Genomic DNA, 27,975 nt, shown 5'->3' on the forward strand with positions numbered 1-27,975 from the left:
TTCTTGACTATAACTCTGGGTGAAGTTTATCATCTTCTCAAACACAGGCTGACCCGCACACAGAGCACGGGAGGGTAAAAGAGAGTTCGCTTTTAAACTAAACAGTACAGGCAGAGAATAAAGGACATAGCTGATGCTTTTCTCCTTCCGTTTTAAATCAAAAACAGATGCAAAGGTTTCAGTGTGAACAAGCTGCAGCGGGAGTGAAAGATTTAGGAGACGTGGAAGGAATCAACTCACCTTACAGAGCAAACGCTGAGGCCAGAGAAACTTCTCCAGCTGTTTTGCGTAGCTGGTATGACACAGCAGGGTTTTCCAAGCACAGGCCAGCACTGCCTCGGCCGACCACTGCAGGGAGGAGATTAAGGACTCCTTATAGTTTATGTTAGGAAACGTTTCTGAGTCAATGCTGCTGTGTGGGAAGGACAGAAAGAGATGGAGATACAAGCAGATGATCTGAGTGATTGTCAGATGGAAGACAGGTGTGCTTCCTCTGAGTGTACTGGCTGCTCTGGTAAGGTCACATCTAAAGTGGGCTAGCAAACAATCCAAAGTCACAGGAAATCTCAACACTCTGGCCTCAGTTAGCCATATTATTACTGAAACAAGCTTCAAACTAAAAAGGTAAACAGAGGCCAGACTTTTATCCCAGTTTAGATGTTAGTGATCAGATTCATAGAGAAAGCGCTACTGGAGGAAAAGAGGAGGTCATAGAGTATTAGTGACAGTGACAGAAGGCTTGGAAGACAAATGGAGAGGGAAGACAAAATACTGTAGAAACGTCATGAGGTATCAACTGCTCTCCTCTCTATCCCTTACACAGACAAACATGCTGTTTTATGCGAGAGATCATGTTGAACACTGGCAATCAATGTTGGAAAATATCTCTGGAAACCTTGGAGCCATGGAAAATCCTGGAATTTAACTGTAAAAATAACTAAGTCAACTGTTTATTCATTCTTCTGCTGTCTTCTAGCTTTAAAATTATAGTTTCACAGAGTGCAGAAACTATCTGGTACTTTACTGCACTATGTGTTTACGAGGGAGAGGGGGAGAGAGTGACAAGTATGGAGAAATGTGCTTCAAAAGGAATTCATGTTGGCAAAAATACAAGAAAACAACGGAGCTTTTCCCACTAACACATCAGCAGATGATGTGCACACTTTCATCATGTTACACAGATGACCAAAGCATGAACCACCCACATAATTAAATTACTTAAGACATTTTTAATAGTTCTGTGTAGCAAACAGAATGACTATGTGCATTATTCTGTATACATAGAGCAAAAAAACAAAAAAAAAAACTTGTCTCCATTCAAATACATTAAAATAATCAACTGTAAAAATTCACATAGAAAATAATCTCTTAAAAAAATTAATGAACAAATGGAATTACTCAAATTAGAAACCAACAAATACTCCAGTGCTGCTCTGATGTTCTTTTCATCGTTAATCATTCTCTCATTGATGGTGAAAACTGCCACTTCTCAGCATCTGGCACACACAACCACCTGGAACTGTCCACCTGAAGAGACAGGCACAATGTCACAGACGTAAAACAGCGTCCGGTTTAACTGCAGCTACGACATGTTTTGTGCTTGAGAGCAGGCGGTGCAGTCATCAAAACCAGTTACTCTCAGTGATACTGGATCAAAATGGAGCACTCAATCAGAACGAGGATGTCTACACCTACTGTACTTGATGAACCTCATTTCTTTAATAGTTCAAGTGCCACTTCCTACATGTCCAAAGACAGTCAAATTCTTATGGAAGATGTCATTTATAAACACTGGTGTTGTTGGGGAGAAAAACAAAAGAAAGCGTTTTTTGATTTCTGATATGCTTAAATGTAGGCGCTGTAAAGACTGTATACCAAATACCGAGCAATGATCTTCAATCAGCAATTTAATAAAGACTGCTGAAGTCCACCTAGTAGTTTTTACATCCTGAGGCTGGCTACAGTATTGTGTTTGCATAGGAATAAATATTGCATGAAGCAGCTGACATCACCTCACAGGATTCCTGTCAGATATAACCCCACAACATCATGGCAACATGTATGCTGATGGCTACTGAATACAAAAAAAAGAGCAAAGCCAGACATTCATCAACTACTGTTGCAGTTCAGTGAGAGGGAAAGTGGGTGAGCAACACAAACACACAAATACACATACAGACAACTGAACACACACACACGTACTTGTCTCAGCAGTTTTTGGGCAGTTTTCCAGTGTGCTATATCCTCAGCAGAAAGACCACAAAGCTGTTTATGAAACCTAGCATTTATGACAACATGGTCAGTACCGTACAGTAATTACAGATGAAAACACACACACATGCACAAACACACACACATACACACTCAGGAAGTCGAGTACACTTAAACACACAGGCATGTAAGCTGCTCAGGCTGGGTTTTGTATGGAAACACCCTTTTTGGTTTAACTGAGAGTGGAAGGACTTTCTCCTCCAGACTAACTCTACTTCCCTCTGGGGTTTCTGGGAATGTTCATGTTCATGGACGTAAGCAGGTTTTCTTCATATAACTGTTGTGGGCACGTTTGGTAACATAGCTTAGACAAGTTTATGTAAATTATCCATCCTTTTTATGCGAAATCAAACTAATGCATGCACACCAGTGAAATATATCCCTTCTCCAAAAAAAAAAAAAAAAAAAAAACCAAACCCTAGTGATTACTGTTGTTGGACTGGGTCCACACACCAGCCCAGTGCAAACTGTGACTGGACAAATCCTGGGAGTGAAATGACAAGACTGGATTTCTATGGGTTGGCACTTTTTTCAATAATAGAGCAAAAAAGATTAACATTTACAAACAGTAACATACAGTATATCAGACAATTACAAAGCAATATGTTTCATAGGTTAAGAAAAAAAAAAAAAAACAATGTGAGAAAGCGCAAAGTGGTCTTGGCCTGGAACATCCACAGAAAACTCTGAACAAGGATGTGCCAAATTCCAGACACTCCCAGTCTAAATTTGGGATCTGAAAATAACAGCAAAAAGCGTGGATCCCTCCTGAGTAAGTCTTTGGAATTGCTCAAAATGCCCTTTTATGGATGACAGGTGAAAATCAAGTGATGCAGAAACAAAGAGAAACATAACCAGACAAAAATCCGTGAACAGATATGTGCACATGCTAAAGAGAGAAATTAAATCTTCATGACATTGGCAAAGATCCACATGTTGATGAAGGGCATCTGGGGGTTTTGTGGTTGAGGTGAGAACCCCACCCTCACCCTCTGCTTCTCCCGGTCCTCGCAGAAGACACATTCAATGCTAGCCTAAAACATGGTCCTGTTAAGACAAAGGTCAAGGGGAAAGCCTTTTTTTCAGTAAACTAATCTCAGATGGATATTGGCCCCTGAAATGGCTACAAAATACATCTGCGTTTGGATATCTCTGACTCTGTGAGCAATAAAACTTCCTGGCCTAATTGGAACGTGAGGGAGCAGCGTCCAGTAACTCCTCTAATGACTCTGCCCCCTCTACCACAGGCTCCTCCTTCTCTTCTGATTTATTCTTCTTAGTGGCCCCATGGCTGGATGAAGACGTGCCTTCCTGCATCAGCTCTTTGGCCAGGATGTTGGTCACTGCATGACCAGCTCGTCGGTGGTTGGCTGGGAAACAGAAAGACGCAGAGTGAGTGACACAAACAAAGAGAAAATAAATTACATGTCATTTTTGTATCACAACAAACCCATGCAGATCTGTCAGCGCATGCCATGGAGTGGCATATCTGATGTACGTGCCAAAAAAAGAAAATATACAGATGTTAAAAACAGCCATACAACATACAAATATGCGTCTCCAAGAACCTCACAGGCTTGTGTTTTGAATGCTAAAACACAAAACGGATGCTCTCTCTCTTCCCATCATCGACACATGTGCATTGCCATGATGTACAAACACACAAATGGCTTAATGGTGTGGCTGCGTATGTGCATGGATTAGTGTGGCATCTGGAGCAACTCAGTGTTTTGTCAGATTACTCAACATGATCCTGAAGACGTGGGGGAAAATAAGGAAAAACAAGTAAGCGAGACGTTTCAAGGCCGTGGGATTGAGGGGATGAAGGAATGGAGACGGTGAGTGCGTAGAAGCGAGGAGGAAAGGACGGGGTAAGACGGAGGGGTGAGACACCATGAAGAGCATCTTTTCATGCTGTGGGAAGATTAGAGAGGCAGGGATGAATGAAAATGAGAGGGACATGGATAGAGAGACTGAGTAAGAGGAGGAATGCAAGGAATGACAGAAGCAAGTAGTAAAACAGACCAGAAAAAAAAGTGGATGCCATGAGGAAAAGATAAGAAATGCAAAGGGACGGACAGAGAAACAGAGCGAGTGTGACAGATTGTGCCCTGAGGATGCTGTCGTTTTTCTTCTTCTACCTGCTTACTCTGTTATTTCCTCTCCTCCTGCTCCCACACACACCAGCAGGGGGAGCAGCCTTGACTTTATCTCATTCCCTCCCTCTATATCCTTTACCACTCTTCATTCTCCTGCGTGGGAGGACAGCTGTGCAGCAGCGGCCATTTTGAATTATATAGGTCAGTGGGAGATTGTGTTTATGTGTTTGCTGTTATTTTATGCCTGGTGAATGTTCATGAACAAAAGGTTAACATCAGCACAGGACACACTTGTTATCATAAACACACACATTGATGCAATGTGTCCCTGTGCTACTGATGAAGAAAAAAACAATTGTCATGATGCAAACCAATAGAAACACACATGCAAATGAACCATGGTAACACAAACAACAAACCAAGACTTGTCACATGGTTCTGATGGAGCAAAAACACACAAAAAGACGAGTTACCGGACAGGTCTCCAGAACTAGCTGTGACAAAGACACAATTGAGTCTGGGGAGAAATGGGAGAAGGAGGATTTGGAGATTCAGAGTCATGTTCACAGTTGACTTGCCCTCTTTACATGCGAGCCTCAGCTGGACTGATCAGCACAGACAGCTGCGGTGTCAAATTATCACCTCATACACTTCCCCTGAAGAGGCACACAGATCACTGTTCATCCCTTATAAACACCAAGACATGGGAACACTTTCTCTCTTTCTCGGTCTACCATCACATCCGTCCTCCATATCTATTTTCGTCCCTTTCCAAACCTCTCACTCACTCATAAACTTACTAATTAGAAATTATGCAAATGACCCAAAAAAACTGAGAGAAAGAGTGTGCGTCAGTGAGGGTGTTAGTGTATGTGTACTGTGACGAGCTTGTCCTAAAAAAATCCAACCCGCAGAGAAAAGCTCTTCAAAGGCTGTCAAGCCCAGCTCCTCTCGTCTCTCATCCTCCTCCACTCCCTCTTGAGAGAGGAGACAGGGAGGAGGACGAGAGAGGAGGGATGAGACTCAGGATCAGAGGGTTGTTGCATTGGAAGCAGCATGGGAAAAATATTAATTTAGACAGAAACCCGCAGAATTAAGTAATGAGAAGAATATTCTCAGAGAAGTTGTGCAAATATTCTCTATATTTAAATATAGTTAAAACACATGAACTAGAACAGCCTAAGGAGCAAATACATGACCTGAAAGAAAGGTTTATATGAGCAAGTTAGTTTCAATTAACTCATCACATATATGACACATCAAAAAATAAAAATGGTTAGCAATATTCAATGTTTGTTATTGTTATTATCTCTCTGAACTTCCCCAACTTACAACATACACAAATCTTTAAAACCAGGTCAACAGAGCTATGTTACCTCCCACTGTAAATGAAGTGGAACAATCTCACGGCTTGACGCATGGCTCGTGGCTCTCAGATGAGGCTGACACAACAAAGAAATAAAGAAATCTTTTGTCTTGACCAGTCTGGTTCTGGTTTAACTATTTAACTATTAAAAGGAGTATGCCACAGATTTTACACAAAGTGTTTAGTTATAACAGTTATGAAATGTCTCATGTCGCTCTGCTGTCTAGAGCCTGAGAAAATAACCATGGTGATGCAATGAAGGATGGAGTGTTTTTGGAACTAGTGTGGAGCCACACCAGGGACTAAAAGTCAGGATATCTTGGCCTCTGCAGTTTTGATTTGGACCACTCTTTTTTAAATCTGTCTCTTCTGCCTCCTACGCTTCTCGATGTGCACAACAAAAATAGCTGGATTAGCCCTTTAACACGTGGCACTACAAACATAGGAAATGCTCTGCATGTGTGTCGTATCCAGAAACTAGCTGTGATGTTGACTAAATGATCCATGCGCTTGGCACAAAGCCTGGTGCGTGCAGCAGTAGGAAATGAGATGTCGGGACTCACAACAAAGCCTGTTTTTAGGTGTATTTACTGTTGGGAGTGAGACTGAATGAGTGTGCTTGCAAACTGAGGGGCGATCAGTGGCACAAAGAGTGTAGTGAAAAGATCATCTGCAACACATTACACTCCAGGAGACTTAATAATGACTGCCTGATGAGGGAAAGCACGCTTTGTTGTACAGTGTGTGTGTGTGTGTGTGTGTGTGTGTGTGTTGCCCTTATGAGGGAAAAATACAGAAACGGGGAAAAGTGAGGAGAGAATTTGCAGAGCTCAGGCACTTTAAGGCACACAGAGAATAGCCACCTCTTCTCTGATCACAGGTTATGCCTACCCTGAATCTTAATGAACTTAAAGTCTGCATGCTGTGATGACAGTGGCTGACAAGGAATCAGCCATTTTTTATTTACTGTCGGTACAGCAGCTGCAGCAAAGCCACAGTCACATGACAGTGGTGACAATGCCACAACGAGCATGATTATGTTATTGCAGATGTAGGCTGGACCTCCGTAGGTGTCTCCATCTTAGCAGGGACTTATATCGCCCTCCTCAGGCCACACTGCGTAACACACTGCAGCGCTGCACTAGAGGACTCTGGGAAAGAGTGACATCATCTAGCACCACCACTGACTTGTGTCTGTGGGTCAGTATTGTCATGCAAGCACTCATTTATGTCACTGGATGGGCTCAACTGGTGCATATGTGAGGCTTGCTGGCCTGTATTGTCTCAGTGGGGGTTAAGGATGCATGTGACATCACCACTGCTTCACGAATGGCTTGACTGATGCGTGCTTTCCTATTGGTCTGAATTATCTCTCCTGTGTGTGTGAAAGCACAGATCTTTGTGGGGGTCTTTTTTTTTTTTTAAGGAGCAGACTGTCTGCAGAGCCAGCGTGTGCCTATTGTTGCTATCCCCTTTATCTCCGTCTCTGTTGTGATTGGTGGTTTGTCAACCAGTTGCTACTGTGATTGGTTGCTCTGGAAAGGGTCATGACCCAGCAGATGGGTCCATAGTGAGTGTTTTGATGCATCATTCCTCTACACACGAATGCCCTCAAATTGCTTTTAACACTTACACACACAAATTAGCCAAATGTACCCAAGCTGACAAGTTTGTACTCATACAAAAGGACACAGACAAACCGTAACTTACTGCCTAAAGCAGAGAGCAAGGGCGTGATAGTGTTTGAAAAGGTACGCAAGGCTGTCTGTCCTCTGGAACGTGACGTCTGTTTGGGTGTATGTAATGGTATGCAAACATCCATTTGTTTCTTTGTATTGGTATGCAAGCATCTGGTGTGTGTGCTTTGTATGCGTTTAAATGGGGCGTAGACAGGCGGTGGGTAGACAGCTGTAGCTGCTTTTTCTACAACCAGCACACACACACAGACACACAGACACATAGACACACACACACACACACACACACACACACACACACACACACACACACACACACACACACACACACAGTGAGCTGAGGTACAGGTCAAAGGTGAGGGGTATACAGCCTCTGCAGCCTCGTGGCTTCCCATTCAGTCACACTGCTGTGACACAATGAGCGTAACAACACACTCAATAGACCCTCAGTAGTTCTTTAACACCAAGCTGGTGACGTTTGCAGTCACCACAGCTGTGAGGGGAGAAAAGAAAGGAAGGGAATGGAGGGACACACTTCACGTAATGGAGACCATTACATGCACAATAGTGATCACTGGCTCCAAACACAAAACATAATAAAATAATATGAGTCCCGTTTCACATCAGCATATGGTAGATATAAAATGTTGTCTAGATTCATCAACTATAATAAATATCTAGAACAATTTTGAAAGTTATTGTAGCTTTTTACGTGTTCATATGTGTGTGCCATTATAACGTACTCAAAGAAGTATGGCAGTCACAGTAAGTTGCTGGCTGTCATCATTTTGAAAATTTAAACTGTGATGGTTGTCTTATTTTTCAGCCTGTCTTTGTTCATTGTATGCTGTCACACAAGCCAGCCCCGAAGCACTGATAAGACATTTAAAAGGGGCTTTTCTTGCCAGTGGTTTCACAAAATGTCACGTGACTTTGCTTGCCTTTCAAGTTGTATTCATGAGTTCTCGCCTCTGATGTTTAAGGCTATTACTTAGAACTGTTCTTAGGTGAAAGTGTAATCACTGTAATGTGATCATCAGGCAACAGCTCAGATGTATGGGGGTGTGAGGATCTTTACATCCTTTGGTTAAAATGAAATTTTAACTTTTGTTTTTTTTCAAACACACCCATGTTAAAGTTTTAAATATATATTTTTTAAAAATAGAAATATCAGTAACTGATAAACGTTTTTATTTTATGCTACATTATAGAATACCCCATGTGTGCCATGAGTGTTAGTATTCATGTGGATTTTTTAAGACAATTATCAGTATGTATTTAAAATAAATAGTGTTAGATGATAATGATCTGGCTCAGAAGATGCACACCGAGATGGTGTGTAGTCAGGGGATATAACCTAAACAATCACTGTCCATCACTGTGACGGTGTTGCAAATGTCCATAAGAGTCACAAGAGTCCAGATTTTCACTTGTGATATTTGTATCATGTTTCTGTTTTGTGGTACACTATGTATAGATATACGCTGTTGGCACAACAGGCCACCTTGCAAAGTTTATGCTATAATACGTTTTAAAAGCTAAGACTATGAAACCTAAGCATGCCCTGCAGTGGCAGTTGTCTTAAATGTTTGTCAGTCTGCTTATATTTTGGATCCTTCGTTTATTAGATTATTACAACAGTCAACAACACAATAACAACAAACATAGGAACTTTGTAGTTACATTTCAGGCCCTTAGGCCAAGTGAGTTTTCACCCACTGCTCTGCTGCGGGATGACTGGTGAGTCCTCATTTAACTGTCCTTAACTGGGCGTCTGTCTGTATGGTGTAGTTGCTCTGATTAGATGTTACATGCTGCAGTAGCTTCATGAATAAATTAGCATTTTATTAAAATGAATCAACCTTCCTGAACAAACTATACTTTTACAGATAAGGAACACAAGCTTAGAAAACTGTGAAAAAATATGAAACTGTATGAAATTTCCTTTAGATTTGACAGGGCAGTCAGACAGATTCATCTTATTTATACAGCATTTTCTTGAGCATTAACCCAGTAAAAAAGTCACATTGTAAATACAACTATAGTGTATCTCCTTTTCATTCAGCTTCTGCAGCTCATCTCTGTATCATTTGCTTTGTGTTTGTTTTCATGATTTCTGACAAAAAGTACTTGAGTATGAAGTAAGACTTTTCAAACACAGAATTAGGACGCTATCAGCAGCACCTTAAAGCAGCAAGACTCTTCTACCAGATCAAAAATACAGCAGTTTGTTGTCACTTGAGTTGTGTTAGAGGGCTGACAAAAACAGTGAAAGGCCGCTCACTGTGTATTACATATGGATATACATGTACAATATAGGGATGTCATTTGTCAATCATACCTAAATATTTTCGACCTGTTTCGCGTGCCAGTCTATAGGTTAATTTGGAGTACAGTAAAGCACTCACTGGTGTTTTGACTGAGATGAGGGTAAGTACTTTTTCACATTTTTTCTTATGTAATGCCTTATGACATTTAACACTTATACCACAGATGTATTATCATGTCTTATGTGAAAACAGGCATCTTGATACTAACATTATTACTGATTAATACTCCTGTTACCTTAAATGGAAACCATTAATTATAGGTTGGGCAGCTGAAACCCCCTCTTCCACTCCTTTTGCTTATTCATAGATCTTCGTCTTTTGTTTGCATACTCATTATGTGACATCTGATCTGTAATACTATTGAAAGTAAAAGTTCAAATTAATTGCTGTTTAACTGCATGGGAAAGTAATTATAATGAGGTTAAGATGAGCAACTGGGACAACTGGCCTCAGAGCTAGCAGCACATTATTTCTCACAACCAGTAAGGGAGGCAGAAATGTGCCTCACCAAAATGATGCCACTTTTATGACATCTTTACAGCATCGACGGTATCTACCTCGAGACAAAACAGCATTTTCCATCACTGTCACATATTTGAACTAGAACAGTCAAGAACATTAACTGCTTTTTCCTACAGCTGTGGTTCCTTCATGCTGCGTTGCGCTACTATACAGCAAGCACAGAACAAATTAAGTCAGATTTTTTTTTCCTGTATGCAGCAAATTTCATTTAAGCATTACACATTATGGAGTAAACACTGAAAATACTGTCCATGTATACAGTTTGCCTGTGGGCCCAGATACTTATCAGTTGAGCCAGAGTCAGCCTCCTAGTAGAGCCTCCTTCTACTTCAGCTCCACTAAATTAAGACCTCTGACTCAGCCCACCAGTCAAACATGTGCGTGCACACACACACAAACATAAAGACACACACCACTCCTATTGTGTGGGTGAAGACGGCCCTTCCTGGGTGTGAGAGGCAAAGTGAGAAATTGAAAAGGAGCTGCCTTTAAGCATACGTGAGGAAAATATAAACTCTGAACAACGCTAAGATTGCCTAAAAACCACAGCAAGGCTTCACACTCTCCACATCAGCCATGGAAAACCCTGAACTTTAGCAAAAGAAAACAAAAATGACATGACAGAGGAATAGAGGAGACAGGGAGGGGGCACTGAGCAGAGATGTGATACAAACTGCCACTTATATTTTCCTTCTTTTTCCTACCACAGACAAGTGTGCGTAAGTAGGAAGGCTCTCTCTCCCTTGAACACACATGTTAAGGTATTTCCTGTTAGGACTGTGAGGTGGCCAAACAGTATTGTGGGTGACTGACTGAGCCTCTACATGGGCCCCATTTTTTTCTCAAACAGTGCTCCTGCTTCTCCCTCCATTTTCACTCTCAGTCGGTTCAGTGGTGATGAGCCTGATCTGTTTGTGATTAAGCAGAGTTTGCTGTACTTAAGAGATTTTCTGTGTGATTTGTGGACCACGTGTCACAACCCGGGTTTAATTGCTATGCACAATTACAGCTCACATGCTACATAAATGTATTTGGTAAACTGGAAGAAAGAGAGAGAGACAGTAAGAAAAAGACAAAAAGAAAGAAGCCGGAAAGAGTCCAGGCTAGACTCTGACTCTGAGCCATTCCACTCTGGAGCACCGCTTCACATCTGGCTTCTATTGAGGAAGGGATTGGGTTGCACACACTCTTCCGCGGCCTCTCTCATGTCTGAATACTCAACCTACACATGAGTGCATGTGAACAAACACACACACACACACACACACACACACACACACACACACACACACACACACACACACACACACACACACACACACACACACACACACACACACACACACACACACAGCTCTCTCTCTCTCTCTCTCTCTCTCTCTGCTAATGGGCACTGGACACTTTCCCACTCACATGGTTACATATGAGTTTCCTGCCACCAGATATCACATTACAAATGTACTATCCTAACAGCTCATGCAGCTTCATTCTCCTTTGCATGGTCTTACCAGGCCATATTATCTCCAAAATGTGCAACATGTACAGGCTTAAAACCGGAAAACAAGGAGGGAGAAGAATAATCTAGTCTTCACTAACTGAATGTAACTGGATTGGGCAGTAGGATAGAGAGCAGAGTAAGCAGGTAACCAGATTACTGGCCTGTCTCTATGAGCTTACAGACTGAACAACATGACCTGAATGAAAATAAATACAGGCTGTTATGTGAGTATTACAGGACAGGCTGACACAGTAATGATAAAAAGACATTCCAACTTTTTTGTTGCGAGATAAAACGGAAAAATGATTTTGAGTTGAACCATTTTGGTGTTATAGATTTTATGATGTAATTTTGTGTAGGCGTTTGCAGTGAACTCAGGTTTCAAACCCTCCCATAAAACCACAAATTCTGCATTCTCTGCATATGTGCAAGTAAGTTCTATTGGATCATTGGATCAATGATTGGCATCCCAACTAGCTATAAACATCACAAAATCATGCTCACATGTACACATGGTAAACTCAAATTGAAGGTGAGCACAGAAGCCTCTTCAGCAGATGATGTAAATACAGTTTTCTGGTGTCAAACTCTGCACATACTGAACAGCAATCTGCAGTGATTTATTGTTATTTTTAAGTCTAGTAACAATAAACACACATTTCTGAGTGGAGGGGGACTTTAACGATTTGTATTTTCCTTCATACTTTAGCCAGTTGTTCAAATATTGCCTTTTGCCCCTTCATTAAACATTCTACCCACACTCTAGTTTATCTTCCTTAGCTCCATGTTCATATTCCTCTTATATTTTCCAATTCCACAACCACACACTCACCAGTTGTTCCTTTCTTAATTATCCTGCTGCCCACACCCACCCCTGGCATCCTGCCCCTTCTTCTGTTGTTGTGCCAACCATTGGTGGAATTGGCTTTGGCCCCTGTAACCATGGCCAGAAAATACTACCACAATCCACAGTCTCTGAGCCATGCAACAGATGGAACAGAAACAGGGGAACACAAACAAATCTGTTGTTGTGTGTTGACAGAAACATAGGGACAGAGAGCAAGAGGGAGACGGAACAAATGAGCCTCTTGTGCTATGTATGTCAGTATAGTATGCATACGACAAAAGTGTGTGAAAGGACACAGAAATCTTTGAAATATGTTTTGTGAAGATTTTCTCTGCTTGTGTGTGAGTACCTGCTTGCCGTGGTCCTCTCTTTCTCCTGAAAGCAGCGCCAGACTGCAGCGCCTCCAACAGGCCATCCATGATACCAGTTTCATCACCCTCTGTAAACACAGCATCAAAACATGACATCAGCAATGCCTCAACAAATGCTGGATGAGAACAATATGTGGAGTCACATTTTATCCTTTATGTCTCTCTCACACACACACACACACACCACTCCAGCATCACAACCATATCAATTTGAATCAATACAACCCTGACATACACACTCATTTTCTTTCCCAACAACAGAGGAGTGATTAGTGGTTTTTCTAAACCCTCTACCTATCATCATTTCTCGCAGACACGCCAACTCACACGTGGGCAGGGTGGATATTTACCAGCCATGTGGCCACATTAGTAAATTACCTACATTAACCCAGATAGGCAGTGACCTAGTTCAGCTACTGTCACCGCTAGGGGCTACACACTGCACTTTCAGGGAGATAACCTCTATAACACACAAACACAGCTTTATTGGAAAGACACACCCACTGAGACCAAACCTCCTCATAAACATTAAAATCCTACAAAATTAATGAGTAATTCCAGCTTTCAGTAAAAAGGGTGTTGGCCAGAAAGGAACCCTGTATCTGTGTATGTGTACAGGTACAGTAGAGCTTGTATGGGTGGTCTTGTTGTGTGTTTACATCAACATTGTCTTTGGTGGCCTTAAATAAGAGAGGGGGGGCGGGGTACCCCATGGCATGCTGCTGTGTGTACAAGTGTGTGAGTGATTGTGTGGGTAGGATTCAGTGGCACAGCTCAGTACTCAGGCAGATGGTTTTAATTATTTCTATTTGAACCTGAATAGAGACAGAGGGGTCTGGAAAAAAGGGCAGTGAGGCTGGGGGTTAAAGGTTTATGTCGTCACCTCCCCAACCCCCAAACACATACACAACGAACTGCTAACACAAACAGGCATGCACGCACACATGCACACACACACACACACAGACAATATTTAATCCTGCAGTAAGCCATGGAGCAGATGGCCTGTGGTCTCGCCTGTCACGTCAGAGAAAGTCTCTCTCACACACACACTTCCCAGGCCTTCCACAGCTCACATACACCCCTCAATGTCCATGTCCTGGAACTACACAGATAGATCAGAATGATGTAGGCCATGTTTTTCTCCTTCCGGGGAAACACATCTGGCACATTTCCACTCACACTAATCACATGGTTGACTTAAACCACTGGTGGAAGCACAGAGACACACAAACCTATTTGCGAATATGTACCAGAGGCTGTAGAGGGACCACACAATGACCCGGCCGTATATAAAACAGGCTTGTTGTTGACCGAGTGAACTAAAACTAGAATATCCTTGGGTCAGTGCACTGTATAGCATTATACTACTACATGCAGCACTATGGTGTTTTTGTGTGAGTTTGGCCTACAGCAACACTATTTGAAATGCCGTACAGGAGTCTTCTTTATCAAGGGGAAGCTTTACAATGTTTGGTTTGTTAGCGATTAGTAATAGGGCTAAAAATGGGAGAAAAACACACTTGTTGGGTTCAATCACTTGTTGATAATCATGTGCTCTTGTTAATGCACATGATTCTGTGGAAGAGATATCTGGTTCATTGTGTTATTATCGACAATCAATGCAAAATCAATACTGCAATGGCTCAAATACTGTGGTGGCAAAGTCAGACTAAGTACAGCACCAGCACTGAATGCGAGCAGCACAAGCATGATGCATGATACAAACAGCAAGGTACTGCCTGAGGCAGGTAAGAACATAAGATGGATTAATCAGTGTAATAGCATTAGAGCATGAGCTCTTAAAGATGTCTCTTCGGCTCTGATCTACACCAGACACACGCGCACACACACACACACACACACACACACACACACACACACACACACACACACACACACACAGAGAGAGAGGGAGGACAGCATCTTATGTGGAGCAATAGCACCTCTAATGGATGTTCACACAATAACAGAGGAGGACATGATTGGAAACATTTAAACACAGAAAGAAAAACAGAAAATGGAAAAGAGTATGAGAAATAAAGCCAGTGTTCAAACAGGTCAGAGACAGAATTTATATTTTTATAATGTGTCATGATCTTGTCCCTCTTTCACAGCTGTTTGAGGTGAGACACCAGGCAAACGCAGGCTACAACCATCTGACCCCCCTCCCACTCTGTGCTTTTCTCCTCTTCCCTCTTTTTCTAAGAGACAACAACACAGTCTAATCCCCATGAGAGCATCTGCTGCCCTACTCTCCTTCTTCCCTCTTCCTCCCCCATGCTACTCCCTCACTTGATCTCTGGGTAGAGCACGAGCACTCCTAGTGGCCGTTCCCATACCAGCATCTGTGTGGGTGTGTAAACCACACATGCACACACCCTATGCCACACATATAAAAAGCACCCAGCCTCATAGAATCTTTTACAGACAGTACTGACACCTAGCTGTAGAAATAAGAAAAAGTCTGTTTCTCTCTCTGGCAAATGTCTGAAGATGAGTGGATGACAGCCAGGGAGAGATATTTCATTACAGTAGTACACACTATTTATCAGATAAAAAGAAAGCAATGAATGTGGACTTCGGGGTGTGGCATCCAAGTCCTCTGCCCTGAGTGTGCTCTGAACCCTGAACATCCATGTTTCATGAAAGCCAAATAAAAGCCAAGTAAAAGCACTTATTGATTAGATTAGCAAAAGATGAAACAAGTCATTATCTAATAACAATCCCAGAGGAGTCAGTTACTCTCCCATCACATGCTTAGCCCACTGTGAGGCTCTACTGAGCGAGCGTCTGTCTGTCTGATTCACATAGGAATGACAAGGCCACAAACTGCAAACACACACGCTGACCTTCCAGGGCTTAACCAATAACTGGGATATTATGTTTACAGAGAGACAGAAAGTCAGAAAGAGGGGTATTCAGAGAATTCATGAGAAAGAGGAACATTCAAAGATAGTACACACACCATATGTGGGTGGTAGTTGCCAAAAGAATAAAAAGGGAAGGGGAGAGTGTAGCCGCTAAAAACAACCTCTGTGTAAAAGTCATCCAGTATGTGGGTTATAAACAAATAAAGAACAAAGACCAGGTGTGTGAATGCCACATTTGTGTGTGCTTGTATTTAAGTAGGGGGCGGTGACTGACTTTGGGCTACAGGGGCAGTCAAATATGTCACCTGTATGTAAATGATCTCTAGTTCACCAACACACATACACACACCCACACACTCATCTGTGAAGCACTATTATGTTCCAGTCGTGCATGCCTCTAGAGGCTTTACATGAAATTTGACTACCTTCCTTTCTACCATGAAATGTCTGCGCCATGGTTTTAGCAAAGAGACAAAATATTCCAGGCCTCAGTCCTTGCTGTGTCTTTAAATGCCCCTTTAAATGAACGACAGACACAGGGGGAGGGAAAGGGAAAAAAGAAGAGTGAGTGATGGAACAAAAGCAAGAAAGAGCAGAAAAAGAAGCCAGCTGGAACTTGGAGCACTAGGAGAGAGGCCAGAAAGACTTTTGCAAAAGAGGTTCACAAAACAGACACACACACACACACACACACACACACACACACACTCACACACACACACACACACACACACACACACACACACACACACTCTCACACACACTCTCACACTCTCACACACTCTCACACACTCAGGCCAAAAAAGGATTCTCCATTACATGGACAAAAGCTAAACAAACACTCACAAAAAAGACACAGTAGCTTTCCAACATACATATATACGAGTGCACTGAGGCTGAGGCAAATTCTGACTGTGGAGTCCCAGGAGAACCCGGCTGGAGCCAGAGAGAGGAGGAATGCACTGAAACTAGGTCACAGTCTGAGAGAAGGCAGAAAAAGTGCCTGTGTATAAATGCGTGTCTGCAAGGCAGGATTTGAGTTTTAACTGTGTGTATACGAGGATGAGAAAGTGAGAATGTGTGTGTGTTACACAGGACAATACGCTCCAAGCAGTTTTCAAAGTATAACAGCATCTCATAGAAGAGTGGAAACATGTTTTTGGTGATAAAGAGATTTAGACATCCTTTCAGATTCTTTATGGAAGCAAATCCGCATTTCAACAGAGGAGTGAAAAGAGGTCAAGCGGTTCCTTGAATACATCTCTCCTTGTCTTCACTGTCTGTGGAGCTCATTCTTACTTGCTTACTCCAAAGCACGGGTCATCAACATTAGATTAACTCTGGTCTATAAATACTGATGGGCTGTTCTTTCACACACACAGAGACACACACACACACACAGACAGACACACACACACAAATATTCCACAGAAGCGTGGACTCTGACTGCCCCCAACTGGAATCTGAGGGAAATACAAACTAAGAGCAATGGAGTGTTTCTCTTTCAGTCACATGCAGGTAAACAGATATGAACCAGCAATTATGACCTGCATTGATGTCAAGGAGCTGGTTCCTCTTGAGTTTCTCCTCCTTCTCCTTCTCTGCCTTTTCCCTGGCTAGCTTGGCCTTCTTGATCTTCTCTTCAGCTTCCTTCCTCTTCTGATTCTCCTTCACTGCTTGCTGGTGGGGGAAGAAAGAGAAAAAGAATGAATGCAAATTATGTTTGGAGGTTTGGTGTGGATAACTTTGCGTGATAAGAAAGTGATTTTAAAATGAAACTGGATGATGGATCTGATAGATGTCTGTAAACATAACTTCCAAACCAGTGGGTGGCAGTTATCCACAGTAACTGGTAAAACAAGCTACCTTCTGCTGGAACCCTCCCAAATGGCAGTTGATCTATAAACTGACAGTATAATGGAGTGGTTATTATGTCAATACAGACAGGTGCACAGCCCTTTTTCCTCCTCCCGGTTTGACATTTATCTTTCCTTCTTTCATCTACTCATTTTTTCTTTCACTCCACTTGTGTGTACGTCTTTGTAGCGTATGTGTACAGATTTGATTTGAGGGTGGACAGTACATATTGAAAACTACACCTGTGGCCTTTTGAAATAGATCAAACTTGAGTTAGTTCATTCACATGCACAAAAACACACCTGGAACATGTTTTTAAAGGTGTTGAGGTCACCAAAGAATTCCTCAATGGACATTTTTTTGGGGTCAAAGACAAAGAAGTCTCCCAAGTCGTTATATTGCTTCTCCATATTCTTATGCAGCAGATCCAGCTTCTCGTACTGCTCACGGGCACTACCCACAAAACTGTGAAGACATGGTGTTAAGGAACCCAAAGACAATATCTCTGTGTTTTAACAGGACATAAAAATTATAATTTACGATGACAAGATATGATTTACATTTTTATATAAACAGACTGTTTATGGCAATTGCTGAATAGTAATATTAAGTATGTGACTGAATAAAGAGGATATGGACATCTTCTCCACAAACAGATCCTTGTCATTTTGTGGAGGAGGGAAGGTTTCCAGACCTTTTTCCAGGCGATTGATCTCACGGCCCATCAGCTCAAGATTCTTCTGAAGTGTCTCTGACGACACTGCAGGGGACATAGTGGAACCATTTAGCACCTACATACAAATACCTACACACAGCTTAAAAAGGCCTGTACAATGAGAGCAGAGTGTATCAATGATACAAATGATAGATATAGAGATGGTACTATGTTGAGATGGAGATGTACAGAGATCAGTCAGATGTCCCATGTACCTCTGCTGGCCTTTTCCACATGGATCAGCTCATCTGCAAAGCTCATGACATCAGGATACTGCTCCTGGCACACATCAGCGAGGAAATGGAGCAGTGTCTGCTTCAGATCAGCTGATTTGGTGTCACGCAGCTGATTGGAAAAAGGATTGTTTTATAACAGGCACACTCAAAGGGCAATCAATCAAACGCTATTTCATGTCTGCATGGGTTGTCAGTAGTGCTGGGTTGAAAAAATCGAGACGCCGATTTTAAATCGATTCTCATTTTATTTAAAAAACAAATCGAACATTTATATATGTATATATATATTTATTTATTATTTTTTTTTTTTCCTGGGTGAACTTTAACCCCACCAGTGACGTGACCATTGACTGTATAAAAAAGGACGTGACTCGCGCAGGCGCGGCGTGAAGATACTTCTTATAATAACATGGCGTCGGACGGTAGCAGCAAAGTTAGCCGAGCTCCAGATTTGAAAAGACCAGACTCGCTTAAAGCGGATATCTGGAACTGTTTCGGTTTTAGAAATGTCGAGGCAAAAAAGGAACTTGACAGGAGCAAAGTAATTTGCAAGATATGCCGGATGGAGATAAAATTTTGCGGAAACACGACCAACCTCAGGAACCACATGCAGCGACATCACCAATTCATCATGTCCAAGTCCACCGCCGGACCACAACAGAAAAAACTTAAGGAAGCTCTACAACTACCAGCTAGCTCTTTTCTGCCGTACACCATGTCTGTAAAATACTCGTCTATCAACATTCTGGGAGGGGGATCGGTCCTTGCCATTTTCACTAGTCTTATAATCATCATTAACTGCCAATACTTGATTTATTTGCTGCCAAATGTCAATATAAAACTATTATTAATATGTTGCACAACTAGACAATCAGGAAACAGCTCAAAAAATGGTTTTAGTAACACTCACCCGAATCGAATCGAATCGAATCGATTCTTGAAATTTGAATCGATACCCAGCCCTAGTTGACAGTGGCGCTTTTCTGTTAACACGTCTGACATGTCTGTCATATATGAAAATGGATGTGTTGTAAGACTATGGATTTCCAAAATCCCAGCGTTTAAGCACTTTTGTCTGTGCATCCATGTTGCCAATTCCACATTACAAAATCTAATAAAATTACAATAAAAAGAATACATTACTGTTGTTACACTGACTTGGTGTAGCATCACTATAATGATCAAGGAATTATTGGACCATCTGTACATGTTTATCTGTATTACATATATTTCATACATAGGCTAATATTGAAAGGGCAGAAAACCTTGTTAATGTCAATGTATATCTGTTTTTATGTTGACCCCCCTCTTGTCATTCAACTGCTTAAAATGGAATAAAATGGGATAGGATTAGATTCTGGTCTTGTTTTTTTTTTTGAGGGTGAGATTCAGACATAATTCATAGTTCTTATTTTGTGTGTATACTACATCAACACCTCATTTTACCTTGCACAGGTATGATATGGAGAAGCCGAACGCCTTCCCATTGCGGGAGCCAGAATTCATGTAATTCCCAACAAGGAGGATGATCTGCAGCAGCTTGGAGAAGGTCTGGCTTTTCATGAGTTCCTCGCAGGCTGCTGTCACAGACACCACATCTGGCTTGATGTTGTTCAGCTGCTCCTCAAACTGCAGCTTAAACAGGATAGCCTCAAGCCGTTGCGTCAGTTGCTTCACGCTGGACATCTGGAGAGAGACAAGAGGGTGGGGGGGGGGGGGGGGGGGGGGGGGGGGGTTGAGACCCCTGCCACATAGACTCTGTGTGTGTGTGTGTAGTTGTGAGAGAGTGAAGGGGATTTCTTCTATTACACACATTTTCCACAATTGAACAAATCAGTCTGTGTTTAACAGCATGAGGATTTTCTGTGTCTAACATATTAATAACGGGATGCCTCTATCTCAGCATTTACAAATTTTCCATGCCTCATTTGCCTTTACACTGATTTCCCTGCTATGTTTGTGGTCAATCATGTCCAAGTCAGCTGGTAAGTGCAAAATACATCGATTTCACAAAAACAGAAATGTTGTGTTTTCGTGTGTGTGTGTGCGTGTCCTCACCACCACTCCAAACTGTTCAGACTCAGCCAGGTCATCATATTCATCCTTCATCTCACCCAGCTGACGCAGATGGTCATCTGATGGCAGCTGTTTGATTAGATTCTAGGTGGCAATAAGAGGAAAATACATGTGAGCAACAAGACCTAGTGCATATGCACTTACACATAACCCTTATTTACAAACAGCTCTGTACCTGAATCATGGACTCTGTGACGATCTTCTCATTAACCTCCATGACGGCATTCTTGATCTCTTCATAAGGGAGACGGAACGATCCCAGGAAAATGGCTACATGAGCAAACACAATTCAGCAGTTGTTGGCGTAAAGGTGTTTACTTAACACATTTAAAGAGCAATGTCATAGGTATAGGGCTTTCGAACAGTTGGGCATGTGTGGACTTACAAAGGTTCTGTGAAATCTTGGGGTCAATGACCTTCAGCTCCTTCACCTTCTTCTTCTGCATCTGCTTCTTGTCGTCTCCGCCATCCTGCTCCTTTTTGGCTGGAGATGGAGAAATGGGTGGGTGGTGGTCATATTCACATGTGAACAGACAAAAGAGCAAGACTTTGTTCGAAGTTTTGACTAGTACAGCTGGATATGAATAGCAATGATGTTGGAAAGAAGGACGGCAGTAAAATCAGTGGGTTCAGTAATAGAGAGAGAGGTGAATATGAGGGATGGATAGAGGGCCTATGTGATGGCTATAAAAACTGGCAGACTTGGCTCGGTCTTCACTTTTTTTTCACTCTCTCCCAACTGTATGTTGTCATTGAGGTGTTAGGACTTTTGTATCAGTGGCCTTGGGTAAGATGGAACTGCTATGAAATGGCTGCAACACTGGAGGAAAGATGTCCCTGATGTGTGTGGGCCTGGTAAATATGGTCAGACGTTTGTTAGCTGTAAGGCATTCGAAGTTTGCGATCAGCTTACACACATGCCTGTACAGTATATCCTGACACACATACGCACAGATGCACGCACGCACACACGCAGTTGACAGAAACACTTCAGATTAATGTGTTCTGGCAAGGTCAGGATTGTGACTGTAAGGATGTGTGTGTGTGTGTGTGTGTGTGTGTGTGTGTGTGTGTGTGGTGGTGGGGGGGGGGGGGGTGTCACTGTGCACTGGACAAGAATTAAGACTGAAAGATGAATAAGCACATGGGTTTGACCATGTAATGGCCCAGTGTAAATAGACACATCAAATCTTAGGTCAGCATACATCAGAGCGCTGGATGTCACAGCTGTTCACTTGTTCCTGCCAGTGTCTAACCACTCATACTCAAATCAAAGAAAGAAAGAGCAGCACAAATAATGTATGTGATTTTTAAAATCATTAGTCGACTAACAAAACATTTGTCATAAACAAAACTGACAACAAACCTGTTGAGTCATTTAACCGGACTGTATACCAAACACTCTCTGGTTACAGCTTCACAAACTACTTTCTGTATGGCTTAAAGTCTGATAAACACTGGACTATCTCTACTGTCCACTTGTAGTTCCAGTCTCTATTTATTTTTTGTCTTGTTCTCTGTGTGGCCTTGTCTGTGTCTTACTGTTGTAAAGACCAGACACTGACAGGAAATAAGAATTACTGTCTGGAAAACAGCCAGCAAGAGTGCTGGTACAGCATGTACAATAGGACTATACTATCTTTCTTTGTCACTTTTTTATCTGAAGCACACAGACAATATCACCCACCCGTTTCCACTGCCCAGTGATGACCTCATGTAGTGACATCATAAGCTAAAATTAAGTGTTTTACTACAACAGACGAGGATGTAGTGAAACTACTCTAACCACTGCAAAATAATGACTAGATGTTGTGGTGACAGACCCACTTAAGGCTGCTTTATAACCAGTGTTACTAATATTTATCATTCATCGTAAATTAGGTTTACCTAACCTCCAGCTTTCTGTTCTGAATGTGGCCTTATTTATCCACTCCCTCACAGTCATTCCACCATCTTTTTCCACGATCTGTCCACATTCATTGCTCCCATTCAAACAGCAACACTGTCAGTATTCTCTGTACAGACACAGAGATCGCCACTGCAGCATAACAACACATTCATCCATCTGTCCATCCTTCCATATGTCCAGTCAAACAGCGCTTTGTTTCTATGTGAGAGGCCAATCGTTCAGACAGTCTGTTAACGAGTCCGGGCGTCTTAATGAGCTCCTCATCTCTCCATTTAGAACACACACATACACACTAAACAGTCAGTGGACTGTGGCCTCAATAAGTCCCATTGTTTCACTCAGTGTCAGATTCAGCTTTATGGAACTTTTTTCTCAAAGCCAACCATTGCTTGTGTCTAAAGCTGGACTCAAACTTAAGGTCAATCTGATCTGTTTGAACTCTGTATTTCTACTGTTGTGTATAATTTGTTATTTGTTACATACTTTGTTAAGTGAGTATAATCTGCTGTGTGTATCACTAACACTATTGTGTGTCCAACACTCCAATCATAGTCCCTGCTGAGAGCAAGAAACCACAGCAGGAAGTCAACCATTACACACTAACATACAGGGTAGGAAAACCCATCAGGACATATGAGAGGAAATAACATAAAAAACTCTGCACAAACACATAAACACAGATAGTCACAGCTGAGAGGATAGGAAGAAAACTCAGAGGAAGTGACAAGAATCTACAAACGCAGAGGAAGTGACAAGAATCTACAAACGCAGAGGAAGTGACAAGAATCTAAAAATAAACATATTAAGACACAAACAGGGAGACAGACAATGAACTTAAATAATCCACTTCTTCAAGACAGTGGCATCCAGTGAAGGAGGGAAATAATACCTCTGAGGATTGAACAGTGAGAGAAATAAAGTCACTTAAGAGTAACTATAATAATATCAGTAAAAGCTTAAACCCATACTCAAACACCATATTCGCATGCAGACTTGTACAACGTACAAATGTTACAGTGCATTGCAACTACTTATCTGGATAGTATATAATCTCAAGGAGGGATAATCCAGTTGGTCTGGGACAAGACCAGTGACCCAGTGACGGCATCATGTCACTAGGTCAGTGTGTGCCTGTGTGTGTATCTGAGAGAGCTGGAGAGCCAGTGAGGGGACATGCATTTGTGTGTGTGTGTGTGTGCATCCGTGCTATAATAACCACAGTGCCAGCTGCACTCCAGCCAATAGAATCAGGGTTAGCTATGTTGACATCATGGCTGATTCATAAAATGGGGTCTGGTGTAAAGACTGTAAAATGGCTGCTCAGTGGTTTCCACATGCGGAGTCGTCTCGTTTCATTTATGAGCCGATGGCACCTCTAGTGGTGGCTATGGAGCACTGCGCCATGTTACACTTAGTCATTGTGGGGGAGGAGAGGAAATGACAGAGCCAGAAAACATGTGTGAGTGGACACTCACAAAAAAACGCACACAAGCACGTACGAACACACTTGTGGAGTGCTGACATCTTAACATCCACATGTTTTATCATCCCAGCTGTCTTTTTGTTATACCATAGCACAAAGAAGGCCCCTTTTGTGGAAACAAAGCACTACCACCCCTACTACTACACACACACACACACACAAACACACACACACACACTTTTCCTGGAACACCTCCCCCTCGTCAAACCAACAGCTGCTTGGCATTGAGAGATGATGAGAAAAAAAGGGGGGGTTATGTCTTTGTGTGAGTGTGTGTGTGTGTGTGTGTATATGTATGTGCACGCAGATTCACATTTGTGTGTCATGAACCAAAAACTAAATTCTTCCATTTCTGAGTTCTGTTTTTAATTAAGTGGTAAGAGAGGAAAAAAGCAGAGGGATGGAGTGCGAGAGGAGGCAAAGGATGGGGGTGCACAGGATCATGAGGAGCCAAGTCATGCAGAGATCTCTGTCAATATGTAACAAAGTGTGTGTGTGTGTGTGTGTGTGTGTGTGTGTGTGTGTGTGTGTGTGTGTGTGTGTGTGTGTGTGTGTGTGTGTGGGGGGGGGGGGGGGGGGGTGTCTGTCTGTCTGTCTATCTGCACAAAGAGGAGTCTGTTTATCAGTCAGCAGACCTGAGTGTGTCCTTCGCTGCCCCCCCCCCTCTCCTATTCCCTTCCTCTCTCTTTCCCTCACTCCTTAAAAGGAGAAAATGTGTGGTAGAGAAGGTGATGGGCAGCCAGAAAGAAAACATTTGGAAAAAGACGAATGAACAGAAAGAAAAAAGGAAAAATGTATAGAACACTTTCTTCCCAGACTACACTACACTCTGAGCTACAGCCTCAGTACAAAGAATAGTTTCAGTCATCTCCCAGAAAGCAGAAAGCTCTTCTCTTTTCTCGTGTTCTTTTATGTGGTCTTTTCATCCTCTCATCACCACTCCCTGCTTGTGGAGTGGTGAAGTTTATTTTTAACTGACTAAAAGCTTTCAGATGATGTGCCCTATTGTATATCTGTGGCCCCAAAAGGGTTTTTCATGGGCCCTCTGGCGGCAAGATGGGAGAAAAGCATAACATTAACTTTATGTAACGTCAAACTAAGTTTTTTCCATGCTGCATTCCAGGGCAGGAGACTGTCGAAACTGGAACAGGGGAGAGGGTTTATAGTTTCAACATCAATATCTATGGCGTGAGCAGTTCTTTGGAAAAAGTTGCTGAGGCTGCTCAGCAGAAAGAACCACACAAGACACAAACAAATCTTTAGCCAACTTTTAACATCAACTAAGACTAAACACATTTAAAGGAAACTTAATCTGATCATTTTATGGTTGCATAAAGTTTCCTTGATGAATGCTGAAGCAGTAGTACTGCAGGGTAATGAGACAAAGAAGAAAAAGAAAAACAGAGGGGCATAACGTTCTTTGTCTAAAGTAGTACAAGGCCAAAACTCTGGCAGACAGAAGGACAGCTGTAGCCTTGGTCCCTTTAAACTTTAAATGTCCAACATTCTGTCACTGTCTATGTAAGAGTGTGTGTATGTGTGTGTGTGTGTGTGTTACAATGAAAGCAAGTTTGACAGAAGAATAAGGGGGTTTCCACGGTAACCTAGAGTCTGAAAGAGCCCCTTCATCCTGTTTTTCACCGTGAAAGGAAATGAGGAGAAAAAAATTCCTGACTGTGTGTGTGTGTGTGTGTGTGCGTCAGTGATTGTGTGTGAAAAGGACCAGATGGCAGGGTGGGGCAGTGAGGAGGGGGGACGGGGGCAGGATGTGGGAGGGCCAGGATGCAGAGGGAGGGTACATGGGAGGGGCTAAGACTGTGCTCCCTTGCGCTCCCCTGGTGCATGAACAGTGTTACTGCAGCTTAGATTTTCTGCACTGAATTGAAGTTGGATATTATCACACTACAATTGCTTTACAAACATGAAAAATAGGCAATATTTCAGAAAAATGTGGGGAATCTGAAAGACAGAAAATGTGGAATTTAGTTCTGCTTCACTATCTGCTCATTTGACTTGGCCTGCTGACTCCAACTAACAGGTACCACACTTCTGAAAGGTTGTTTTCCAAAGGAGGTTCCAAACTGCAAACTCCAAAAAAAATATTTTTTTACCTCAAGCCTAAGCATAAGTTTCTCAGAATGCATGAAACATATTTTGCTGTTTTGATGGTCCTTTCATAATGTAGAATTACAAGTATAAAAATTGGATTAAATTCAAAATTGACATAAAATTACTCTGGGTCTTTGAACTTTAAACAAGAAACACCAGATGCCATGTTGGCAAAATTTAACGACAATCAGCAATGTTTTAACATATATTATTATAGAAATGTTTGAGGATTTTGACATTAATTCTTAGACCATGTACTAAATGGCAAAACAAAATCCTTGCACAGTGTTCTAAATTTTATTATTTAGTTTACATTTTGATGATTCAATATACTTTAAAAGAAGTACCCTATTCTTGCAATAATTCACTACAAACCTTTGATGTTAACTCCTTGAAAAGTAAATGTTCTATATTTGCCTTGAAAACCATAAAATAATATATAAAATCACAATTTGAGACACTTTTACACTGCTTTTTACACTGCCTTATCAAAAGTATTGTAGTGTACAGATTCAGTAGGGTTATATATTAGATATATATATTTTTATCTACATGTATTGACTACAGGGGGCACAAAGTGTGGGTCCTTCACTTAGGTTACTGTTTATATGTGGAGTCACAGTGCCCTCCACTGGTGAATTTGGTGTACTGCTGCTAGATGGCAAAAGGCAAGCAAACCCCTGCACCTGGCTACCCTGTTTATTACCTTCACACTCCATCTCACACGCCATCCAAGTTCTTTGTGTGTATGCAAAAGAGACAAGGAAAAAAGCTGAAAGCACATACTTATTGTGTGTGTGTGAGAGAGAGAGAAACAGAGAGAGAGAGAGAGAGAGAGAGAGAGAGAGAGAGAGAGACTGTGTATATACATGCGACAGTGTAGTGGGTACAAACGGGGGGAGACAGAGGTGGAGAGAGTGTGTAGTAGTTTTTGGCGTTTGGAAATAGTGGGTCTGTGTGTGAGTGCCAGTGTTGTTCTCTCAGGGCCATTCTGACCTCTCTCTGCTCTTCTGGCCATGAAGGTCTTCAGCGATGACGCACACACGGCATGTAACGGCATCACTGATGAGACACACATACACACACACACTCACACACACACACGGAGTATGCCGCCTGCATTGCTGATAAGGTGTACTACAGTCGACACACCGACACAGCACTACCTTGAACTCGAATTCGCACTTGCTGAAACCACACAAACAGCCCATAAATCCCTATAGCAAATAACAGAGGACACACACACGCACACACGCACACACGCACGCACGCACGCACGCACGCACGCACGCACGCACGCATGCACACGCGCGCAGAGAGAGGTGAGGTGCTATGGTGTGCTTATTAAATCAGTCCTATATCAGCCAGTCTCCTTGGGACAGCAGAAAAGATTTACTACAGCAATTACACTGGCTAATTACAAGGAGGAGAGATAGAGGGAGTGAGGGAGAGCTACAGAGTGTAAGGAGAGAAGGAAATCAAATCAAAAGGAGCGTGAGCAAATAAAGGTGTGAAAACTGAGACGATGAGAGAGCAAATAAAGAAGAGAGTGATAGAAAGAAGTTGATTTAAAGGACAAAGTCAATGAGAATGTGACCTTGAGCCAGCCATAGCACTTATGCCTTGAACGGGCTTCATGGAGACAACAGAAAAACACAAAGGCTTGATGTTCAAACTCAAAAACTAGCTCTCTCTCTCTCTGTGTATGTGTGTGTG

At 42.1% G+C, this 27,975-nt stretch overlaps 1 protein-coding gene across 2 annotated transcripts in view; it reads right to left on the bottom strand.

Annotated features, from left to right (window-relative positions):
* Positions 1-1,215: 1,215 nt before the first annotated feature.
* Positions 1,216-27,975, bottom strand: part of LOC121611198 (protein diaphanous homolog 1) — a 91,990-nt gene continuing 65,230 nt past the window's right edge. For both annotated transcript variants that reach the window (XM_041943627.1, XM_041943626.1), the window contains 10 exons: positions 21,144-21,242; positions 20,934-21,028; positions 20,741-20,842; positions 20,129-20,368; positions 18,662-18,791; positions 18,367-18,491; positions 18,034-18,198; positions 17,422-17,554; positions 12,980-13,069; positions 1,216-3,641 (listed from right to left, as the gene is read on the bottom strand). In XM_041943627.1, the coding sequence (XP_041799561.1) occupies positions 3,454-3,641; positions 12,980-13,069; positions 17,422-17,554; positions 18,034-18,198; positions 18,367-18,491; positions 18,662-18,791; positions 20,129-20,368; positions 20,741-20,842; positions 20,934-21,028; positions 21,144-21,242 (1,367 nt within the window). In that variant the 3' untranslated portion in view covers positions 1,216-3,453. The remainder of the gene's footprint in view (positions 3,642-12,979; positions 13,070-17,421; positions 17,555-18,033; positions 18,199-18,366; positions 18,492-18,661; positions 18,792-20,128; positions 20,369-20,740; positions 20,843-20,933; positions 21,029-21,143; positions 21,243-27,975) is intronic.

Source organism: Chelmon rostratus, chromosome 9 (assembly GCF_017976325.1).
Source record: "Chelmon rostratus isolate fCheRos1 chromosome 9, fCheRos1.pri, whole genome shotgun sequence".
Lineage (NCBI taxonomy): Eukaryota > Metazoa > Chordata > Actinopteri > Chaetodontiformes > Chaetodontidae > Chelmon > Chelmon rostratus.